At 41.7% G+C, this 25018-nt stretch overlaps 1 protein-coding gene across 1 annotated transcript in view; it reads right to left on the reverse strand.

Moving 5' to 3' along the window:
- CDH13 (cadherin 13) overlaps nucleotides 1-25018 on the reverse strand; it is a 530998-nt gene that overhangs the window by 242949 nt on the left and 263031 nt on the right. Inside the window, exon 5 of the mRNA XM_040409712.1 lies at nucleotides 22247-22399. Coding sequence (XP_040265646.1) covers nucleotides 22247-22399 — 153 coding nt within the window. The remainder of the gene's footprint in view (nucleotides 1-22246; nucleotides 22400-25018) is intronic.

Consider the following 25018-nt stretch of genomic DNA (forward strand, 5'->3'; position numbering starts at 1 on the left):
CTTGTATGATGTTCTTTGTTTTGGTTTCACTTTCTCTTCTCATTTTCTTCTCCCAGCTGTCACCTATTTAGACTAATCCTCTTTCCTTTATATTCCCTCCCATACTGCCTCACTTTGCGTTTTATACTACTTCCTGGATTGAAGTGTTCACTGCTGGAGACTTCTGTTGCTGCTTGTTCAGATAAGTCCTTTCATGTATTGTGTTTCCTTGCTGGCTTGATTCTAGGTGACCCTGACTCCCTCCGTATGAAGTGCAGGGAGCAGGTGGTCGTGTCCCCTCACTATTATAGGGTTTTAAGGTGTCACAAAGTCTTAGGTTCGGGCGCATACAATCGTCTACCTTTGAGACCCTTGTATGTGCTTAGCAGTCAGGGTGAGCTCTTAGGGTTTTATAGGGGTCACCTATATGCTCCTTAGTTTGGGATCAAGCCAGTCGGACGTTTATTCATAACTTCCAGCTATCTGCAACATCATCTGTGACAATAATGTTCTCAGGATTAGCGCCAAGTCAAACCGGTTGGTTGGCACAATGAGTCCACACTCATGTCCCGTAATAGAAATGAATATAACACATTTCTTCTGATTCTGATTCTACCACAATGGAGGGGTTATACGTTACATTTTTCACTACCCATTGGTTCATCTCTCAAAGGTCATTATACACATATCCTGCCTCAAATACATCAGCCTATCAAGTATTTCCAAGCCTTCCTGATCCAGAAGAAGGCAAAAGCACGCCCTTCCCCCATGATTACGAACCCTAGCATCCTAGCACCAGCCACATGACAATACCCAATGGTCATGAAAGAGTTAAGCACAGAATAATTCCTGCCTTTCTAATTTTATGATTTAATAAAGCAGAAACAAGATTAGGTCTCAGAGACGTAATGTTTATTGTATGAAAGAGCTAATAGTTGGAAATAAAATTAAAACCTAGGACATTGAGGCTCCAGACAGAGAATATGAAAGATCAGTAAAGATACCATTACCACGGCTGCTAGGGCTACAAGTTCTGGTTTTCACGTCTTCCTGGTAATGTAAGAAAGCTCCGTTAATGCAAGTGGCGAAGCCGACTAAATTGCACGCTGGACTAAAAATACGAATGTATCTGATTTATGTCGAGGAAAAAGGCTACCCGCCGTGTTGATGCAGCAATAACGCAGAAAGAAAGAACATATTTAATATCCCACACAAAACAATTTACAATCACAGACAATATATTAGACTGGGAAATTGTGTTTAAGTGATCCGGTAATCACAGGTTAGTGAAAGAGATGAAAATACAAACTAAGAGAAGGAAATTGTGAAATAATTGAATTTTTCCCCCAAAGAAAACTATAATTCAGGAAATGAGCAAAATATACAATCCTCACAGATGTTCTTATAAAAGAGCTTCATTGAAGCAGCAAACGATGAGATATCATCGTTTCTTCCAAACATTTTCTCCAATTCTGATACTGAAATGTAAAAATTTCCAGTACAACCTATTTTATGTTACATTCCCAGGTCAATATTGTTAGCAACATAATCGTTTACCGAAATATAGGACCTAGAAACATGCCCTATTGAGACTCAATGATCTAAAACATTTGGGATCCCCAGAACAATCCAAAGCTTTAACATGATGAGAATAGGGGTTTCAAGAACAATGACTTTCAGGGGTTCAGAAGATTAGGAAACAGACATTTGGGATATAGACTATTTACATGCTGTTACTAAGTGTCCTAGCAAACTGAGGCATGATTTCAGGTTTAGGAATTGGGGTTCCAAGCACAATGACATAATGACAATTGGGATGTTGATAACAATGAAATACTGACAGCTGAGGTGTTGATAACAATAAAATGCTGACCGTTGGGGTGTCAAGAACAATGAAATACTGACAGTAGGGGTATTGACAATAATGAAATGCTAACAGTTGGGATGTCAAGAAGAATATAAGGCTAATAGTTGGGGTGTCAGGAACAATGTACACTGATCATTTTGGTGTCAGGATCAATAATAATGACAGTTGGGATGTCTAGAACAATATACACTGCGTGCAGAATTATAAGGCAAATGAGTATTTTGACCACATCATCCTCTTTATGCATGTTGTCTTACTCCAAGCTGTATAGGCTCGAAAGCCTACTACCAATTAAGCATATTAGGTGATGTGCATCTCTGTAATGAGAAGGGGTGTGGTCTAATGACATCAACACCCTATATTAGGTGTGCATAATTATTAGGCAACTTCCTTTCCTTTGGCAAAATGGGTCAAAAGAAGGACTTGACAGGCTCAGAAAAGTCAAAAATAGTGAGATATCTTGCAGAGGGATGCAGCACTCTTAAAATTGCAAAGCTTCTGAAGCGTGATCATCGAACAATCAAGCGTTTCATTCCAAAATAGTCAACAGGGTCGCAAGAAGCGTGTGGAAAAACCAAGGCGCAAAATAACTGCCCATGAACTGAGAAAAGTCAAGCGTGTAGCTGCCAAGATGCCACTTGCCACCAGTTTGGCTATATTTCAGAGCTGCAACATCACTGGAGTGCCCAAAAGCACAAGGTGTGCAATACTCAGAGACATGGCCAAGGTAAGAAAGGCTGAAAGACGACCACCACTGAACAAGACACACAAGCTGAAACGTCAAGACTGGGCCAAGAAATATCTCAAGACTGATTTTTCTAAGGTTTTATGGACTGATGAAATGAGAGTGAGTCTTGATGGGCCAGATGGATGGGCCCGTGGCTGGATTGGTAAAGGGCAGAGAGCTCCAGTCCGTCTCAGACGCCAGCAAGGTGGAGGTGGAGTACTGGTTTGGGCTGGTATCATCAAAGATGAGCTTGTGGGGCCTTTTCGGGTTGAGGATGGAGTCAAGCTCAACTCCCAGTCCTACTGCCAGTTTCTGGAAGACACCTTCTTCAAGCAGTGGTACAGGAAGAAGTCTGCATCCTTCAAGAAAAACATGATTTTCATGCAGGACAATGCTCCATCACACGCGTCCAAGTACTCCACAGCGTGGCTGGCAAGAAAGGGTATAAAAGAAGAAAATCTAATGACATGGCCTCCTTGTTCACCTGATCTGAACCCCATTGAGAACCTGTGGTCCATCATCAAATGTGAGATTTACAAGGAGGGAAAACAGTACACCTCTCTGAACAGTGTCTGGGAGGCTGTGGTTGCTGCTGCACGCAATGTTGATGGTGAACAGATCAAAACACTGACAGAATCCATGGATGGCAGGCTTTTGAGTGTCCTTGCAAAGAAAGGTGGCTATATTGGTCAATGATTTGTTTTTGTTTTGTTTTTGAATGTCAGAAATGTATATTTGTGAATGTTGAGATGTTATAATGGTTTCACTGGTAAAAATAAATAATTGAAATGGGTATATATTTGTTTTTTGTTAAGTTGCCTAATAATTATGCACAGTAATAGTCACCTGCACACACAGATATCCCCCTAAAATAGCTAAAACTAAAAACAAACTAAAAACTACTTCCAAAAATATTCAGCTTTGATATTAATGAGTTTTTTGGGTTCATTGAGAACATGGTTGTTGTTCAATAATAAAATTAATCCTCAAAAATACAACTTGCCTAATAATTCTGCACTCCCTGTAATGCTGACAGTTGTGGTGTCTAGAACAATATAATGCTGACAGTTGTGGTGTCTAAAACAATATAATGCTGACAGTTGTGGTGTCTAGAACAAGATAATGATGACAGTTGTGGTGTCTAGAACAATATAATGATGACAGTTTTGGTGTCTAGAACAATATAATGATGACAGTTGTGGTGTCTAGAACAATATAATGATGACAGTTTTGGTGTCTAGAACAATATAATGATGACAGTTGTGGTGTCTAGAACAATAAAATGCTGACAGTTGTGGTGTCTAGAACAATATTATGCTGACAGTTGTGGTGTCTAGAATAATACTTTGCTGACAATTGGGGTGTCTAGAACAATATAATGCTGAATATACAGAGGCGCTGTTATTAATGACTGTAGGTAATATGACATATTATCTAGATGATGGTGCTGCAAGTCAAATGCAATCCGATATGGCACGCTATAAGGCTATGGTAATATACTATAAAATGTGACCTGTGCTCCCTCTATATAGAGAAAAAAGACAATGCAACAGCACCCTGCAAACCAGATACAGTACAATATGGCAAATATGGCACCAAAAATGGTAAAAGGCAGAGTGGACCCAGCATGCATGTGGAACCAACACTTCCTGAACTTTATGGCGGCCATTATGGCGCATAACAGGTAGTATTTAGTGTTAGGTTCCCGTCTTACAGAGATCGCCTTGACGTTCGGCAGACGGGCTCAGATGGTTTTGTACAAAATGCATTTGCCAAGCATCTCACTTTATAAATAAGCGTAGCATTAGCACTATAATATTTTTTGTGACTATGGCATTATTGCACTTTATCTGGTTTGCAGAGTGCTGTTTCATTGTCTTTTTTTCTCTATGTTTTCAGCCATGGCAGCGTGCACCTGCGCATTAGGAGGTGCTGACTAACCCCCCTTTGTTTGCAGCTGTGCTCCCTCTATAGATATAGCTTAATGGATCGTGTACTGAGTGCATGCCGTCTACTGCTCAATCTCGCTAACGTATACTACACTTTCCCAACATTCAAAAAAGTACCTATACTCCTGGCTGTAAGGTCCTGGCCACAGAGAGGAAGCATCTGTTGTCCTATAGCATAGTGGGCATATTCAGATGTCTGGGTAAGCTTGGTAGCACAGTCCTAGACTTTAGATCACGGAGCTGCATCATGGGTGACGTCACCACATTCTTGGAAGATCTGGGGGACCGATAATGCTGTCAGAAGAAAACTTCTTCCTTCAACAGGGAACATCTTCTTCTGAAACACATTGGAAAGCTAGACTATACATCTTAGGCTAAACATATATACTATGACTCAGGAAGGACAATACATCTATGGTGGTGTGGGTATCCTTTCCCTGCTGTTGTATAACTATGATACAACAGCAGGGAAAGAATATCCACACCACCATAGATGTATTGTCCTTCCTGAGGACAACCAGCTTCTTCTCAAACTGTGGTCTCTGTAGGTTGTGTTATTTTGTGGTGTGAAAATCCATTCTACTAACTTCCAAGATTGATTTTTCTCTTTTGCCTTTTGAGTTCACAATGTTATCTGCCGCCGGCTGAATGATACATCTCGGCTGGACAATACTGCACAATCACCATCAATATACTGAGCGTAGACTATACCCAGGAGAATCCAAGAAAATAAAATGTATAAGACACTAGTTGTGTATTAAGGTTCCCTGCTCGTCTCTCGCACATTTCGACTGCTGCTATCTGTCTGATTAATCTTCTCACCATTCCAATATTTTGACATTTAGGTAGATTATAACAATGCTTCTGGGTTCCAAGATATACGGAAGATTCTGGAGAAAGGTATCTGCTAAAATTTGAATTCATTCATCAGTTGACACATTAGGACTCTGCCGACGGGCACACCATGCAATATTTTTTAAATAATGGTTGGATACATTTTTGTTGGGTTAAATATTGTAGGTCAAAGCTACACAATATTCCATGTGATAGAATGTGGGGCACCAAAGATCATATATCCACATATGTATAGGATCCAGAAGAGGGAGTTACAAGAAAATATGTTCCAGAATGGTGATTACATGGGAAATGCATGAATTTACTAAAACAGACATGTCAGGAGAGGTGACGTCTCCTCTGTAAAGAGGAAACCTTGTCTACATTGGTTGAATTTGCGAAGACTTTCTTGAAGCCAATATGAGAGTGGAATCGATCATTCAGAATTGAGCAAAGCAAAACAGCTTCCACTAAGGAGACTTGAAGGGCAAGAAAATGTCTTTAATTCCGTCCCAGCGTCCTTGTATCCCGAAGCCAGGAGAAAACCATAAAGAAAATAACAGACTTTAATGTCCGGCATCGGTAAAAACTTCTGCTCTGTCCTGGAGCGAGTCTGACTGCGCTCTACCCTGACAAGTTCCATTTATATTACATTTCCTGAAAACAGATTTCTTGTTTCTTTAAATTCAGCCGGGGATTGTTAAAATGGATGTAGTATATTGCAGTTTACTCTGTGGAGGGTTTTGCGGTTAATAAGAAGCACGGACCGTTCCTCCAATCTGCACCGAAACTCCATCTTTAGGAGAAATAGGCAAGGAGGATCATTTAAAATTAAGGATCATACTAAAATTTCCATGTGCCCATGAAGGGTTTCTGTCACCAGATTTAACCCTATTAAGCAGCTGACGTTAGCGATGTGCCAATGTCAGCTTAACCTAACTAGCCTATTCCTACTTTTATCTATGTCCCTGTTACGCCAGAAATCTAACTTTTATAATATGCTAATTAGTCTCGAAGATGGGGGGCGTTGTTCCTGCTCCTAGAGGCTCCGTTATCTCACCTTTGTCGCCTCCCTCCAAGTCCCGATTGACAGGGTCAGGCAGCACTCGCCTCTATCTGCCAGCCCTGTGCTCTGGTGAAATCTCGCGCCGTTCAGCATTCAGCGCAAGCGCGGTGAGGGAGCTGGCAGCCTGCGAGCATCTTTCCCTCACCGCGCCTGCGCCGAAATACTGAACGACGCGAGATTTCACCAGAGCACAGGGCTGGCAGACAGATGCGAGCGCTGCCTGACCCTGTCAATCAGGACTTGGAGGGAGGCGACAAAGGTGGGAGAACAGAGCCTCTAGGAGCAGGAACAACGCCCCCCCCCCTTCCCCCGCTCCTAGAGGCTAATTAGCAAATTATAAAAGTTTGATTTCTGGCGTAACGCGGGCATAGATAAAAGTAGGAATAGGCTAGTTAGGTTAAGCTGACGTTAGCACATCACTAATGTCAGCTAGCTTAAATGGGGTAAATCTGGTGACCCTTTAAGGATAGCTGCATTTTTTCTTCAACGCTGCTCTTCTTTCTCTAATTTGGTCAATGCAGTTGCAGCCATAGGCAGACATGCTGAAGCTATGGAGCTGATCCTTCTGGTCATACATCTATAGACACAGCTCCTTGTTCAATCCTTACTCCTCCTCATGTCTTCCCTCCGTGTGTTCCAGTCTTACATATGGAAAATGGAAAACATAGGCACTTGTGCAGAATGATACCTACCTACTCATTTCTACTGTAGCCCAGCTCAATACTGTAGTTGTAGCAAATCCTTGTTTGGACTGAGTAACAACAGTGTTATGACTAGCCTTTCCTTCACCTTGGCCAAAATGTCCAGTTCCCATCCTATTTAAATACCCGAGACAAAGCAGAGTACCGTCTCTGTGCCTCCCCAGTATCAATGTCAGATGACCTGCCAGACCCTTTCTTAGCTATCTCCAAGAAAGGACCACAGGATCCACCAGCAATGTCAAGTTGTAACACACAATATGGACCAGCCACATCAGAACCCATGAAATCTAGAAGTGGTTCTCCAAACCTGGATTATATGGGTTGTATTAACCACCTTACAGGGAACCCTTTAAGTGACCTGGGCGGCATGAAATTCAGACAGGGAACCTAATGACAGAGCGCTATGGCTGCTGGGTTTTAAATCAAAGATAGCTTTAAAAACAAGCTACTGTAGGTGTGGGGAGAAGAGTCCAGTCACAGGAAGAAGTGTCGACTGGGTGGATCCCCTCTGACCTCTTCCTGCCCAGCTTGACTTGATTGACAGGTTTTTCCCTTACACAGGAAGAGGTCAAGCTTAGCCAAATCAGCAGAAGCCAGTGGGGAGGCATACAAAAGAGACTTTGCAAATTGTCTGTGACCATGTGTACCTACAAGGTCACAACCAATTGTGAGGACACATAAAAATAACAATAAATTTGAATCTAAAATGCTTCATTAATATGAAAAAGATGTTAAATGTCTTCCAAAAACACTTGATATCAAAAACTTTCTAATAGCCAATGGGTACAATTTTTGTAAGAATGGCCATTCTGAAGGCACATTCCAGATCTGGTGGAAAAGGAATTAGTCAAGTAAAATGTTACTTATCGGCACTACATCTAATCTTCAACTGGTCGACAACAGTTGTGAGGATGTGCCTATGATCATTTTGATAAAAGTACACTTTAGAGACAAACTTGTCTAAGAACCAACACACTTTCCCGAGCACCAGTGGCACATGAGCCGCCAACCCCCTCCCTAGCTACTGTATCTCCAACAGACGACCCTAGGATCCATCAGCAACCTCAGGTTGTAACAAACAAAATGGACTGTTGATCTTTATTCATATGCCTTATTCAGGAACAATCCACTGATGGAGTTGGGTCCACCAAGCGTCTTAGATCCTCCTTTGTTAGGGTGAACTCACACAGATTTCTTAAGCATAGTTCCATCCCTCTGAATGGAGTCATTTTGGTGGGAAGCACTTGGTTTTCTGCAGGCTCCATGCAGATGATTGGGACAGTTTTTTGAAAAAGAGGAAACCATATGTGTATTCCCGCTTAGAGTCAAGAAACTTGTCTAGCATGGGCCTGTGGACTTCATAGACAACCACTTATCTCAGTGAGTGCCTGATAAAGTACTTTCATTATGGGTTCCAATTGGATCACTATGCTCCGCTGATTTCACGGGACTTTACAGCCTGAAAAATTTCATCATTGTTACTTGTTGGATTAATATGCTATACTTCAGTTTAAGCTTCCATCTTATGGGTCATGGAGACCTCAGAATTTTGAATTATTGGGGTACCACGAGCAGGAACTTCCACCAATCTCTCTATCTTAGTCTTCACATTTCTATATTTCCCAAAATTTGTTGATGTAAGGAACCAACATGCGGATTGGTCCTGTACAGGGGCATATCCCAATGTTCTGGTGATTGCTATGGGTTCACACCTACCAATGCTATCACGTAATATTTCTGAAGAACAGCCAAGCTCCACTTTATGCTAAAATTGGCCATACACATAAGTGTAAAGTTGGACAAACCCGCCGATTTCAGGAGAATTGGCCGACCATCTGCTGTGCATGGCGGCATCCCAACTCTTCACCAACGGATGATGTTGGGGATAAAAATAATTTCCATGTTTAATTTCAAAGGTCAATCCTTTCCTTCTCAAGAGAGATAAGAGGTGTCCAGCAGCTCCTTCTTTCCTCTCCCCAACGAAAACATTTTCATGCTTGGCTGTGTATGGGGAAGACTGTTGCCCAAACGAAGGATTAGCTAACAGCTATTGAAGGTGCAGGTCCTGTGGGACCACCTAGCCAACAAAGGGATGGGGCAGCCTAACTCATCAGCATTAGAGACAGGCATAGCAGATCTGAACTGGACCTGTTACAGCTTGCATTATTTCCAAGAAAAAGGCCACTTTCTGTTGGGTTGTGTTCAATGACACTTTCAGCTCTGTTGCATCTGAACAACTCTACTGCTTCTGTCCATGCCCCATAAAACCCTTCATATGTGTTCAGATGGTGCAAGAAAAGTAGCAACCACTACACACACAAGCTTGCAGAGAAGACAATGATTACTAATCGGTCAGCCACTCCTCGGTCGCTCCGGCTCAGAACAGATGATTATATGAAATTAGAGGTTGAGAGATGCTACAATCAATGCCGGCAGGAGGACCTCCATGCTTCTGCTGTAAAAGGCAGTGGCATAAACCCTTTGATCAGATGGATCACATTACGATGCAGCAGGTGACGTGTGGAAAATTATAAACCTCTGCACCTCTGACTATTTAGTTATTATAAGATTAAGCAGAATGACAAATTTGATTTTGAACGTTCAGGAACTGGCATCATTGCTATAAATCTGCTATGGACAGTTATGAATATAACAGAGCAGTATGTGACGTCACTGGCCTAGGTCGAGCTTTGAGCGCCTCAGCCTTCTGGCCGATCGGTGGGGGTCCCGGCTTTCAGACCCACACCAATCAGATATTGATGACTTATCCAGGGGATAGGTCATCAGTTAAAAAAGTCAAAAAGCCCCTTTAAAGGGGTTTTCTAGGATGGACAATCAATACCTGATCTCACTCCCAAAAAATTAGCTGTTCTGGAGTAGCTTCGAGGCTGGAACCGGGCACCTAAACTACACAATTCCCTCCATTGTGCAGTGGATGATGGTTGGTCTCTTCAGCACCGCTCCTATTGAACTGAATGGGAGCCGTTCTACAGTAACCAGCAGTGTCCACTACATAGGTGTGGACTGTCGGCCCCCTCCGATCAGATATTGCTTGCTTGCCCCCAAGGATAAGGCATCAATAGTAAAATCCTGGAAAACTCCACTAATTGTATTTACTTGATAGGGACTGACCTGTACTGCCTAAAAAAATGGCGCTGCTTCTAAAACATTCTGGACAAACAGAGCAAGGTGTAAAAAGTGAGGTGGATCCATAGTTAAAATCTAAATGGATGATTCTCTGTGCTAGTTCACGCCAGCGTCTTCCCTACCCATGGACAAGAGTGAAAGTCACTGTTCCCCTGTTATTGGCTGATCCATCTGCTTTGTTTGCTAACATTGTGATACCTGTGGGGAGGTCAAGCAAGCAATGCAGGTGGTGGCGGGGAGTGATATCGCCCAGATATAGCCATTCGTGACATACAGTATACCTAAAAGGGCATGTGCAACTTTTGCATCTAAAAAATAAAAATAAAATGGAAATGGAAAATCATTATGGTTTACGACTTTTATGCAAACCTATTTGTCGTCATGACTACAGACTACAGACAATCCCTGTGTAGTCATGTGTCCCTCCTGTCCATCTGCCCCCTCTTGAAGGCGAGCAAGAAGAAAGGTCAGAGAGGTTAGCGTTAACACATTACTTCTGGTAGTCTGTAACCATGGAGACACCTAGGTCACCATAGGAGCTGTATAAATAAAACGGCACATTTTTATTGCAATTTTTCTTTCTTTTTTTTCTTTCGGATACATTGCAGTAATACTGTAGAACAGGCATGATCAACCTGCGGCCCTCCAGCTGTTGTAAAACTACAACTCCCACAATGCCCTGCTGTAGGCTGATAGATGTAGGCTGTTCGGGCATGCTGGGTGGGTTGTAGTTTTGCAATAGCTGGAGGGCCGCAGGTTGAGCATGCCTGCTGTAGAACATGGCTTTTGCAAAACATAAGTACGGTAGATAGAGGTGCATTGGGCTTTATCAGACGAATATTATGCATTTTGATGCTTCCGCTCTTCTACGGTCTACAGGCTGAAAAAAGGGCAGACGGACAGGAACAACACAGGACTGTTGGCGGTCACTACCAAGGAGAGACATAGATCTCCATAGGAGCTGTATACTGAAAAAGGGTCAGAGAGTTGGAATCAAAATTATTTGATTGCATTACAGTCATAAAAGTTTTTTTGTTTTGTTTTTATTGCAAAGGTTTACACACCCTGAAGGCATGACATAAGTAGACAGACACCATCTTTGAATAGTAAGTATTCAGCGGCTTCTGTCCATCTCGAAGAAAGCATCGGCCGTCACTATTAGAATGACGCAAGGTTCAGGAAAATAAGAGTTTACATCATCCCAAAAAAGAAAAAAAACTGCATCTTACCAACCTGGCGCCGAGATTAAAAATCTCCAGATATTATCTAAGTAATTAAATTCCAAGTGGAGGCAGCTTAGCGGGAGAGGGAAGATTAATGGGAAGGGGCTGCTGGGCGACTTCTCCGCATGCACACTCCATCACATCTATACATTGTGTCCCTGCCCAGGCCCCTCCCTGACACACGGCTGATTAATCTAATATTGCAATGAGATGTCAGTGTGAAATCATAAATATGCGCCCCCCCCCTGCTCTGTCCTTCACTGCCGCCATGTTGACTTGATGTTACAATTTTGCTACATTCAGTTGAGCTGTATTCAGAGACTATGAGATCATGGGAAGTAAATGGAGACATCCTTAAAGGGCAAAACATTGATAACCTCAGTGAATATGTAGTAAATATAAGTAATAATATTAGTAAGTATGTCATAATATTATTAAATATAAGTAATATTAGTAAATATCAGTAATAATATTAGCAAATATGTCATAATATTATTAAATATAAGTAATATTAGTAAATATCAGTAATAATATTAGTAAATATGTCATAATATTAGTAAATATAAGTAATATTCGTAAATATCAGTAATAATATTAGCAAATATGTCATAATATTAGTAAATATAAGTAATATTAGTAAATATCAGTAATAATATTAGTTAATGTAATTGATAATATTTGTAAAAACAAGTAATAATATTAGTAAACATTATTAATATAATATCAGTAAATATGAGCTATAAAATTAGCAACTAAAAGTAATAATATTAGTAAAGATATTGATATAATATATGTTAAATATTAGTAAATATTAGTATTAATTAGTGTTGAGCAAAGCAAGCTTAATCCGAAGTCGCTTCGTTCAAAACTTCGGAATAATACTGTATGGAGATCCATCTCTGTACAGTATTAGAATGTATGGGCTCCGATGAGCCGAAGTAAGTTATTTGCGAAGTCGGACGTGACTTCGTTGAATAACTGCGGTAATTGATTTTTAAAGTGGAACACCACTTTAAAACTTGAAACCGAATTCGGCTTCGGTTCCGACTAGTGCAGGCATGGCCGACCTGCGGCTCTCCAGCTGTTGTAAAACTACAACTCCCACCATGCCCTGCTTTAGGCTGCTAGCTGTGGGCAGTCTGGGCATGCTGGGAGTTGTAGTTTGGCGACAGCTGGAGAGGCGCAGGTTGGCCATCCCTGAACTAGTGCCTCGGAAGAGGAGGACAGTTCAAATACTTAGTGGGGAAGCAGTTGCATTTACCTGGGTGACAACCACGATGGTTGTCCGTAGGGGTTGTCAGTTGTCACCCAGCTTTTTCAGACATCGGAGTATTGAATCTGCATATTTTGGATTGATATATTTATCACTTGTGTATCACTGCACCTGGGCAGAGTTGCCATTCGCAGTCCTAGGAAAGATGGTTGACAAGCCCAGGAGTTGTCATATTCATTGTTAATTCAAATGACTAAATATAATAAAAAAATTTTGCAAAAAGGGTTCAATCAAAAACACTATTTTTTTTAAATTTTAATTTAAAGTGGGATTTAACTTTATCTGTCAATCTAAATACTACATGACAACCACTACTGATGGTGTAATAGCGGTCATATAGGTTGTCACCCAGCTTTCCAGGAAGCAGATACATTTGTTGATAAAGTAATTGTATTTATTTATTTATTTTATTTTAAGGGGCGGGGAATTATTTGAATTTGGAGTTTTGCGGCTGGAGCATTGTTCCTCTTCATACATGACGTCCACTCTTCTGTATATGACTACATGCCACAATAGAGATGACGCCTATAAGGATAACGTACGTGTAAATCACCAGCGCCCCCTCCCTGCCAACACGGCTCATCGCATACGACGTCTGTACAACAATTGTAAAAAATTGTCAAAAAGATGAACCCCCCCTCCTTTTTAATAGCAAATCAGTGCTACCTATAGAGCTGACGAGCAATGATTTTAGACTAGTCGCTGTCCGTCCACTGGAAGCGAGAAACCTCTCATGGTGATCTGTTCCATCTTAATTGAGATGGATTATTTTCTGGGTTCTAAAATGAGAAAGTGAACAATTGTGAGAATTAAAAGATATCTGTTAAGCTGGGATAAGCGGCGCCATCGATCAAGATACTGCAGTCCTCGTGTAACATTCCTTTAATCCTCTAGCTGCTCATCATATCTTCATCCACCCGCTACACCTTTGTGTCATCGGAGGGGAAGCTTAAAGGGGTCCTCTCACTTCAGCAAATAGCATTTATTATGTAGAGGGAGTTACCGTAATATAAGGCACTTAGTAATGTATTGTAATTGTCCATATTGCTTCCTTTGCTGTCTGGATTCCTTTTTCCATCACATTATACACTGCTGGTTTCCATGGTTATGACCACCCTGTAATCCATTAGTGGTGGTCGTGCTTGCATATTATAGGAAAAAGCACCGGTGGTCGTAAACCATGGAAACGAGCAGCGTATAATGTGATGGAAAAATGAATCCAGACAGCAAAGGAAGCAATATGGACAATCAGAATACAGTAGTAAGTGGCTTGTATTAACGTCCTCTATATAATAAATGCTATTTGCTGAAGTGAGACGGCCCCTTTAAAGGGTATGTTTACTTTTGCAACATTGTTTTTATACTGTGGCAATACATAATATAAAATGTTTAACACTAGCGCTAAAATCGTCTGGCACAGGACCAGCCTGCCAGAGTTCATCATCGCATCCGGCATAGCCAGAAACTGCCAGGCCCCGTTGACTATGATGGGACCTGGCGGGTATCCAGCCTGTTTCTGGCATTATTGCTGAGATTCGGCCAGAAAAATACAACGTCAAATGCCTAAAAAAAGGCCAGATCCCCACCGAGACCCATTATGATCAATAGGCTCTGGTGGTCAGAAGGTAGTATGGACTCCAGCAGGCTGTTCCTCTGCCGGATGAGTGTGAAGCTAGCCCAATGTATGTAGCTCCTATATGGATCTATGTATCTCCATGGTTACAGACTACAAACAAACCCTTATTCTGCAGTCACGCGTTACTCTCCTCCATCTCTTTCGCAATTCTTTGACTGCACATGGTTTGTTTTTATTCTGTGGCTCCAATTTGAAATGGAGACGGCATGTGGTGACAACCCCCATCAGGATCCATGCAAATTTCAATGTGCACAGACCTTTAAATTAAATGTCCAATAGTCCAAATGATTTAGAATACACTTTTTCGAAGACAGAGCTCCGAATCCCCTGCATAGACAAGCAAAAGGATGCAATTCTGATTGCCTGCAGTCACCACTAGGGGGAGCATGAATGCTTGTTGCACACTACAGTGGGCTCCTGAGCCCCCTCTAGTGGTGACTTCAGGCAGCCAGAATATTATCATCTAGCTTTGTGCCTATGCAGGGAATTTGGAGCTTTGTATCAGAAAAATTGAACCTTTTGGGACATTTATGATCATATATTAGGAAACTAATCGGCACAGAAGGATGGGCCTTAAAACAGTATCGTGGAAAAGGTTGGGATATAAATGGTGATATATGTGGTTATTATGAAAAAAGATGAAGAACATGCTTATACCTCATCATGACTCATTGTAGTCTCTGCTCAATTCCCATGAATATTGTGCAAGAGAATAGAATAATCGCATGCACTTCATGTAAGCAGGCAACATGCCATGGAGACATTCATATCCCTATTGGCGAAATATGATGAAGATGAAGGTCAGAAGTGGCAGCAGGAACTGCAGGCTACTTATACCGGTGATATACTAATGCACGGGAAGGATCAATATGGAACCTTCAGGCTAGCACAATAATCAATGTACGGTATAGAAAATTAGATAGTAAGATGACAGGGATAAGATACTGACCCTCCTGGACATACACACATCTCACTTCTAATGTCTTGACCCTATAGATGCCTCCTTATGTAACCTGAGGATGGTCCTATCTTATATAACCCTACAATGACCCCTCATTTAATGAGGAGACTTGTAGAAATTATACCTTTCCCTGTATATGTTCAGATATCCGCCTTGAGTTTGTATGTCTCCCCATGATTGATGAAATTCTGCCAGGTTCTCTGCTTTCCTCCCACAATCCAAAGGCATGCGGATAGGATGATTGGCTTCTTACGAATTGGGGTCTAATGTGTGTCTACGATAAGGAATTTGGTTTGTGAGCCACATGTGAATAGTGGCTAGCTCCGTACAGCGCTGTGGCATTTGATATCACAATTAACAGTAGGTTTCACCTGCAGTACCACGACTGACCACATGGTGTGCTGTTAGAAAACATTCCAGCTGTGGAGCAAAGAGTAAATTTAAGGGGTATTTCGATCTCAGACAATCGGGGCATATTGCTAGGATATGCCCCCTTTGTCTGATAAAAAGTGCAGGTCCCAGCTCTGGGACCCGCATCTTTCTCGTAAACTGAGCTGGCAAAGAGAAGGAGGATGCACTGAGCATGCGCGGCCACCCTCCATTCATTTCTATGGGGCTACCGAGAAAAGGCGAGCACTGGCTTGGCTATTTCCCCCGGCCCCATAGAAATGAATGGGGGCGCACCACGGATGGATGGACATAGCCGTCTGCTTTGGACAATCCCTTTGATTACAAGGTGCCCAAAAATGAGCTAGTCACAGTCAACTAAAATCTATGAGGGAACCTTGCAGTAGGTGTTCCATTCCTCCACCACAGGAAACATGAAGCAGTACATATTGTAGCTCCTATTAGGATCAACCTCTGTATAATGCATGGGCTTCTTGGCACCTCCAGAGCAAGACAAGATATTTGGAGCCTTTCACCCCTCTGGTTAATACATTAGGTTCCTGCATACAGATAGATTTCCTTAATTCCAAAGGACATACCATATATATGAGACCCCTACCTATTCCCAGACTGGAGGTTCCCCCACCATCCATCCCGCCTGTTGGTGCAAGCATGCTCAGCTGTTTCCATGACCCCTACTGAAGTGAACAGAGAGAGCCACAAAAGAGGGGAGCCCTGATGCATGGTCATCTCGCCATTCATTCACCACCTGTCTATGGCAGCCAACAGTCATCACATCAGATGGAACAAGTGTCAGCGACCCCAATTCTGGAGACAGGTATGGGTAACTTTCTGGTATAGGTCGCAACATGCACACATTCTTACATCAGGCATCCTTTTCTATAATAAACTAATATTTCATATTGCAATTACTGACCACATGCAGTACCCCTCCTGACCACACGGTGTGCTGTTAATCAGACTCATGAAGAGATAGTAAATCATAAGGTATTTTGAAGTCTTTGAGAAAATAGTACAGTTTGATGTGCAGCCTTCAGACACCTCCCATGTGAGATGACAATTTGATGTGTGGTACGCTGTGACCTGCCTTTACCCTTATGACTTTATATCAATGTACAGTGCGCATACGGCACAACAATGTATCGATAGCCCCAGGAGACATTAATGTGCTCTTCATATTGCCGAGTCAATGTCGTTATGCTGTATATTTTAATGTACGTAACGCTGCCGTCTTCTCTGCCTTGACTCATTCAGCTGATGTAAAGGACGCCTACAAGAAAATGGATTGTGTTTCTCTTCATATTTATGATTTTACAGCTCATTATGTGCAAGCGCTGGACACAATGTGAACACAATGTAACAGCACAAATCAGAGAAGAACATATCATGTGGTGATTGAACAGACAAGGACAAATCCAACAATTCAACAAACATAGGTCGTATGGGCACCTTTGGGGGGATCACATTCGCACTGATTTTTTTTTTGATTGGTCGTTTCTTTCCTAAATGTTAAATTGCACTGATCCTCCAAGTCCTCCATTGTTATTTTTTTTTATTGCCCCTCCCCCTTTCCAGAGTTGCCGAGCTCGTTCCTCCCATCACCTAATGTGCAAATCGGCAGTGGATAGCCAAGAGCTTCAAGCACCCTTCACTCAAGGGGGAGCGATCTTCATTGCTTTGAAAGCCAGCATCAAAGTGGGATCACACTGCACTTGCCACTGAACAAAGTTCTCTACCACTTGAGAGAAGAAGGCTGGTGGCCTCCCTTTTGGCTAACCATTGCAAATGTACACTACTCATAAAAAGTTTGAGATTTTTGGCTTTCGGGTAAAAGTTATAGAAAACGCAAAGTTCACACTACAGTGATATTGTACCATGAAAGTTGGGCATTTAAGTAGAAGCAGTAATGGTGATTTCCTAATCGCAAGCAATTTATTGAGGTAAAAGCTAACACCGGTGGTGGGTATACCCCACAAAACTGTCAGTGTCTCAATAACGTCATGTGGCCTTGAGCCTCAATTACAGCTTGACAACATCTCCTGCTGTTCACAAGTCACCTTATTTTCGACTGAGGCATGGCATCCCACTCTTCTTGAAGGACGCCCTCAGGTCATTGAGATTCTGGGGTACAGACTAACGAGCCTCTACACAGCGACTCAGCTGATCCCATAGGTTTTTAATGGGATTCAGGTCTGGAGAAAGTGCAGGCCACTCCATTTGAGGTCCCCCAGTCTCCAGCAGCCGTTCCCTAATGATGCGACCTCGATGAGCTGGAGCATTGTCCTCGATGAAGATGAACATAGACCTGTGTTGTTCATGCAGAGGCACAATGACTGGATTAATGATGTTCTTCAAGTACTATGGGCTTGTCACTGCACCATTCACAAAGTGTAGGGCAGTTCTGTACTGACTAGAGACCCCTGCCTACACTGTAACACCACCACCATCAAAGGCTCGTCTGGTGACAACAGTGGCTGATGCATAGCGCTCTCCTTGACGTCTCCAACATCGTTGGCAGCCATCATTTCTGCTCAGCGTGAATTGACTTTCAACAAAGACAGCACTGTGGTCCCCTGGTTCCTCGTCCAACATAGATGCTCCCTGGCCCATGCAAAACGATGACGCTTGTGCCTGGTGGTGCGGTCAGGTACCCTTGCAGGTCGTCTAGAACACAGAGCACACTGATTTAAATGGTTTCGAAAGTTCTAACGTGACACTTGGGTGCCTCTCACCTTCCTTAAATGTGCCTGGAGTTGTGTGGCATTCACCATCCGGTTCTGCAGGACATTGTTCACAATGAAGCTGTCATCAGTGTGGGATGTGGCCAAAGGACGTCCACTTCTCTGCCTTTCTGTGACTCTTCCAGTTTCTCTGTATCTCTGTTGCAACCTGCTGATGACACTCTGTGACACTCTATGCTCAGTGGCTACTTCCATCTGAGCACATCCTGCTCGAAGACTCGCAACTCAAGGTACTGTTGATCAATTGTTAGGTGTCATCTTGGCCTCATGATGTCAAAATGTAAACAGCATGATGAGGAGGACTGTTTAAATACCAATTCTAATTGAACCAGGAAATTTATTGGGTGATTCATGGATCAAACATCTGTTGTGAATTTTGCAGTTAAGCTCCTTGTTATAGACCAGCACAGGGGCGTAGCTATAGGGGGTGCAGAGATAGCAGTCGCTACCGGGCCCAGGAGCCTGAGGGGGCCCAAAGACCCTGGTGCCACATAAGAAGACACTGGTATTATAGAAAGTGCATGCTGGTCAAATTACACCTCTGGCTGGAGGGAAGGGGTTAGATCAAGAAGTTGGCATGGGGAGGGTCGTTTCAATTTTTGCCTCAGGCAGCACCAATATGTGCTTCTCTGCCCCTGGCCACAAAGCACTGAGAGAAGGCGGGGCCCAAGCTGAACTATTTCACCAGGGCCCATGAGCCTTTAGCTACGCCCCTGGAACAGCAAGTTGTGCAAAAAGTACTGAAACATTGAACAGTTGGACATGTGCAAGTTTAGAGAAGGTCACATTGAGTTCACCTGTAAAGGTTTACATTTTAGGTTCATCCTGAAATTTCACTCACAAGCCAAATATAAGTTTTTGTGAGTAGTGTAGATATTAGTCACCAGAACCCACAGGCCTGATAACTTGGGAACAGAGCTCAAAGGAATAAGTAATAACAGAGGACTCATGGATCTGTGCCAAATGTAACAGGTGCACAGTTTTAAAAACTTACTGTAAACTGGTGACGACAGGTTCTCTTGCAGCAACTTTCTAAATAGCATTTAATAAAAATTCCCCACCATTTTGCGTTGACAGAGTAAACACTTCAGCTAACTGCTGCTGCTGCTGAATCCGACATAACTCCGTCGGAGCTCTACTACTGTTACTGTTACTGTTTCTCAGTGTTGGAGAGATAACAGCAGGGAGATAGAGGAGGTTGTCCATGGCAGATCAGAGTGTGGAGAGGGGAAAGCCTCTAAGGAGGGCAGATCACACAGACTGAAGAAAGGGAGAAACGCACACAGAATGCAGTTTGCAGGGGGGGGGGGTGACAGTAGCATCCTGGACACACAGATCTAGCATGTAATACTGGTAGAGATACGTCCACATGAGAAAAGCATGAAACTAGGAGTAGGCTGTAGACTGAATATTAGGGGTGTGAAAATTAAGAAATAAAGACCGCAGACTAAAGCTTAGTGCAACTTATTTTCCCAAGGTAATCCCTAATATGTATAAAAAAATATGTTATCTATATGTCCCTAACCTTTAACCTAATGCTCACAGGAGAATCCTCAAGACAAAAGTTTTCCAATACAACTTTCAAAAATGTCATAACTACAGATTATCTTCATATTCAAAAGGAAAAATCTAATGAGATCCCATGAAATAATCCAGTGTTCTCATAAGTTCTGATTTACCTCTAGATGGTTCCACCATGCTTTATAGGGGTGGCCAAAGGACTGTAGAGTCTAAGATGACTTATATGTGTGCCTGGAATGCAATAACACACAGTGCCAAATGAGGTCAACGGTTGGATCCAATACATAGTTTACACCATCAAAGAGACTAAGCCCATATGTTGACCTATTAATACTCAACTATCTTGATTTTGAAGCTGGAAAGGGGTAAGGGCGTAATAAGTTTAAAATAAGGACAACTTAAGGGACAACATATCAAGAAGGTACCATCTGCATATCTTAGAATTTATTTTAACAAACAAGGGTAGGTATAAAAATAGGAGGTAAGAGGACAAATTCCTCTGGGCTTCTACCATGATGGACCTTCTTATTTCTGGAAGGTCATTTAGAATTTTTGTAATGACCCAGCTATAGTATCATTTAGACACTGTATTTTACTATATAGCATGCCAGTATTATATGGGCACCACACTATGCTGGTATTGTTTAGGTGCTTTACGGCATTATAATTTGGGTACTACTAGAGTGTAATGGGAACAAACCCTCAGACTGATTCTACCCAGGTGCCTCCACAGACCTTGATCCAATCATGTTGTCAATGAGGGGTTATGCAAGGGTTGGAAAGGTTACAGCTGCACCCAAGTCCTGGAGACTTTAAGTTACAGTATGACTCTGATAACATGTCTTCTTTGAAGACCGCACTTAAATCATGTATAGGGCTGTCAATACCCTTAACATTCAAAGCAGCACAATCGTAGCAAGTAAACTGCACTTAAGCAGAGAAGTTCCAGGGAACATTGTGGTAAGTCAACAGTCAATACCTTTCTAATTGTTGTCATGAAAATATAATTATATGTTATAATGTATTGTGCTTTAACAAAGCAAAGTATACACCTTATATATATTCCATAGTACTCCCACTCTTCAATTGTAACTCCTGGAAAATAATACAGCAATGCAACTGTACAGACTCAGGCACAATGGGTGGAGGATACACATTTTCTTTTCGTACTTTGTAGCTCTATAGCAAATCCAATGGCAGATACTTCCTTTTGGAGACCAGTCAATGGATCTGTGGGACATTGTGACACTGGGAGAACATACATCGGAAATTTGTAAGAGGGATGTGTGAGGTCAGGCAAAATTGTTAGGACATGGAATGAGATGACGGATACATTTTTGCTCATATGCTATACATTGAAGACCTTGACTTTGGATCTACCACCCAGATCCCAAGTCAATTTTACGAGGTAACAGTGGATTCCCTATATATCCAAAAAAAATAGTTTGTGACCAAGGTGATAACTGCTCCACACACAAAATAACATAGGGGGTCATTTATGTCCAGATATGCGCCACTTTTGTGGCGTATATCTGGCGCAGATGCCATGGTGCAGCAGAAACGTCATCCCCGTTCACGCCAGGTCTAAAAAGTGGGTGTGGAATGGACGGGGAAGGGGGTGGGCCAGCAGGCCTGTCTCATTCATCATTTTCTATGCCTGGTTTAGGGGTAGAAAATGGTCTAAATGTAAGACAGCAAGGAAGCTGGTGCCTCTACATAACTTCGGCGATCCACTCCCAGCTATAGGGCTTATTAAGACCGCACCTAAAACGCTGGTCTTAATAAATGTGTCCCATAATGTATAGTCAAACATGAGTAACCTTAAGGCTCAGGCTACAAAATTTTGGTCATCTACAAACCCAATGGCAGTCCAGGTAGAAGACAAAGGACCATCGTCACCATACCTCACACTTTCTACTCAAGCATTTTCACAAGTAGGTAGAGTTGAAAGAATAAGCTTTTACTCTGAAAATTAGAAACTCTCCACTGGCTCAAGGTTAACAGTCACCATGAAGGTTCTTCTTTTCATAACCTACTGGACCAAAAACTTGAGTGGACCATAGAGACCAAACAACATATACTATGGAAAGTTCTATGATAAATTTGGTCATTGAGTAAACCTTATAGCCAATGACACAATCAGAATGGAGCATACCATCTCAAGCCACTCGTGGCTAATATAATGAAGACAGAGTTAATTCAAGTATACATACCTGATAAGATGGAATGGCCTCCCTGTCAAGAGCTTTAGTGACTTGCACTTCTCCTGTATTTTCATTTATCCTGAAAATTCCCTTGGGTTCCTCATCCACACCTTTTCCGTACAGGCGGAACTTGGTTCCCTGTATCCTGTCACTCACCACAACCTGGAAGGGAAATGTAGGGGTCAGTCTGAAGAAAATCAAAGGCCACATTAATACAATACATGCAATCTCAACACATTGTTGATGTTTATTATGGTAGAATCGTTAGTTTAGAGCATCAATTCATACAGTTTCTATGTAAAGCAAGACTCACACACATGTGATAGCTATCTGTTTTACAGTGAATTCAAAGATTTGAGAATCAAATAGGCTTAAACCAGCTAGGTGAAATAAAATTTTTGCTAAGTGTGATAGAATACATAAAAAAAAACATTACAGTTACAAAAGTTACAAACAAATCATGTAAAGGTTAAAGGTAGGTAACAATCAATCACCTGGCATGCAAAAACAATGGGGCGAGCTCCTATCGCCACACTACCAACACTGTACATGATCAAAGCCCCATGGTAGTACAGAATGAAGGGAATTCGATGACACCATCTTACCTGACTGATGCCACCAGTCAAGCTAAGTTTTTTGTCTCATGCATCAGCCTTTTGTAACTTAAAGGCCCCTACTCTGGATATCCAGTGTGCAGTATGCATGTCCTGAACTATATAACCACTCAATAATGCAGTCTTTACAGAACAATAGGGGTCCTATATTTGCTACCTCACTCACTACACCTCATCACCAACAAGTAATGTCTCTAACCTACTATCAAATGTAATATTTACTGGTACACTAACAAGTAATAATTAGAGTGAAAGAACCAGTAAGAATTATAACAAAAAAATACTCTTCTAACACACTATCTCTCCAAACCCCACATATAGATTTATATCTGCCAAGTGTGCATGTGTTCTTAGTAGGGAAGGTAGAGTAAGCACTTCCAGACTCCAGCACTGTTTGCTTATCTCCTTAGAACAAAAGGATCAGGCATGCTGAAATCCAACAGCCCGATTATTCTCTCCCTCAACATCTGCCATCACATTAGCTGGGACATCCTCCCATTCATTTACATGAAGAAAATGGTGTTTACTCATCAAAACAACTCATTCTCGAAAGCTCCTTGAAATCTGGGCAATCAGCTAGTGTCACCAGAGAAGTTTCAATATACATTTCCCGTGAAGGTAGTATAGCATGCCAACCATTCAAATTAATGTCCAGCCCTGTATTCCATAGCTGGGCCACGTCCATCAGGGAAGGAGCTGCTCTTAATTATTGATTCTATGCTTGTCCTTGTAGAAAGGGGCTTTCGAGTAGAAGACCACAGTCTATATGAGGTCTATATGCTCCAACGTCTCGACTATTCAACTGTTTTGACTGATACAAAAGTATCAGTTCTTAAATCTATCAAAAATTCACAAATATTACAAAATTAAACCAAGTTCTCCTTACAAACAAGTAAAGTATTGCAAATAGTTACCCCTTTAAAGCATACAATGGACTATGATTTTTACCAATTTTTATTCATTTGCTCTACTAGAGGATTATTACTGTTCTAGTCTACAGTTTGAAGCACTGATCAGGAAACCAGTTGAATCTGGCAAATATAGACGTCAATCAAATTTGACTACAAAAGGAGTTTTCAAGGACTGTGAAGAACCAGAGCGGAAAAGACTGAAGACGCACATAATAGACTCATTCATTCCACACTAAATTACTGTATGATTCGGATTCAGTCTCTGATATCTGGGACACAAAATTCATTTATAAGACTTCTTTTTGAAGTCTGAATATAATGAAAGGTCAAAGACCTGCAGGAGGAACGGTCTAGGAAAAAATAGATGCCATTTATGATGGAATCTGTAAAGACTATATGGTCCATTCATCAGAGGTATGTCATGTCCTATTTATAAAATACCAACCAGTATGTAAGAGGGCTGGGAGTAAGAGCCCTGTTATGTCTGAGGAGCTTCCCTGACATCCTTTCTCTTTCAAGGAAAACTCAGAGGACACTAAGGCTACTTTCACACTTGCGACAGAGTGATCCGGCAAGCAGTTCCGGCAAAACGTACGCCAACTGATGGCATTTGTAAGACTGATCAGGACTGATCAGGATCCTGATCCGTCTTAGAAATGCATTGAAATGCCGGATCGGTCTTTCCAGTGTCATCCTGAAAAACAGATCCGGCATTTATTTTTTTCGCATTTTTTAATGCCGGTATTTTGAATGCACTAATACATTACTATGGGGGGAAAAAAAGCCGGCATTCAGGCAAGTGTTCCGTTTTTTTGGCCGGAGCATGCTGTGGTTTTTTCTCTGTCCCGATCAGTCAAAAAGACTGAACTGAAGACATCCTGATGCATCCTGCACGGATTGCTCTCTATTCAGAATGCATGGGGATAAAACTGATCAGTTCTTTTCCGGATTTGAGCCCCTAGGACGGAACTCAGCGCCGGAAAAGAAAAACGCTAATGTGAAAGTACCCTAAGCTTGATTTATAACAGGCTGGCAACAAGGTAACAATTTCATATAGAAACAAAAATGAAAATATAAGAAATAAGATAATAAAGATAAGATAATAAAGCATAACAATAACATAAAATAGTGGAATAAAAATAAAAAAATTATAAAAAAATAAAGTGTAAACTAAAAAATAGACCCTAAGGCTATTATAACAAGACTCGTGAATCCCAATTCAGAACAAAGTGGAAGGAAGGCGTTGATTTCTTTAT

This window comes from Bufo bufo, chromosome 10 (genome assembly GCF_905171765.1).
Source record: "Bufo bufo chromosome 10, aBufBuf1.1, whole genome shotgun sequence".
In the NCBI taxonomy this organism is placed as follows: Eukaryota; Metazoa; Chordata; class Amphibia; order Anura; family Bufonidae; genus Bufo; species Bufo bufo.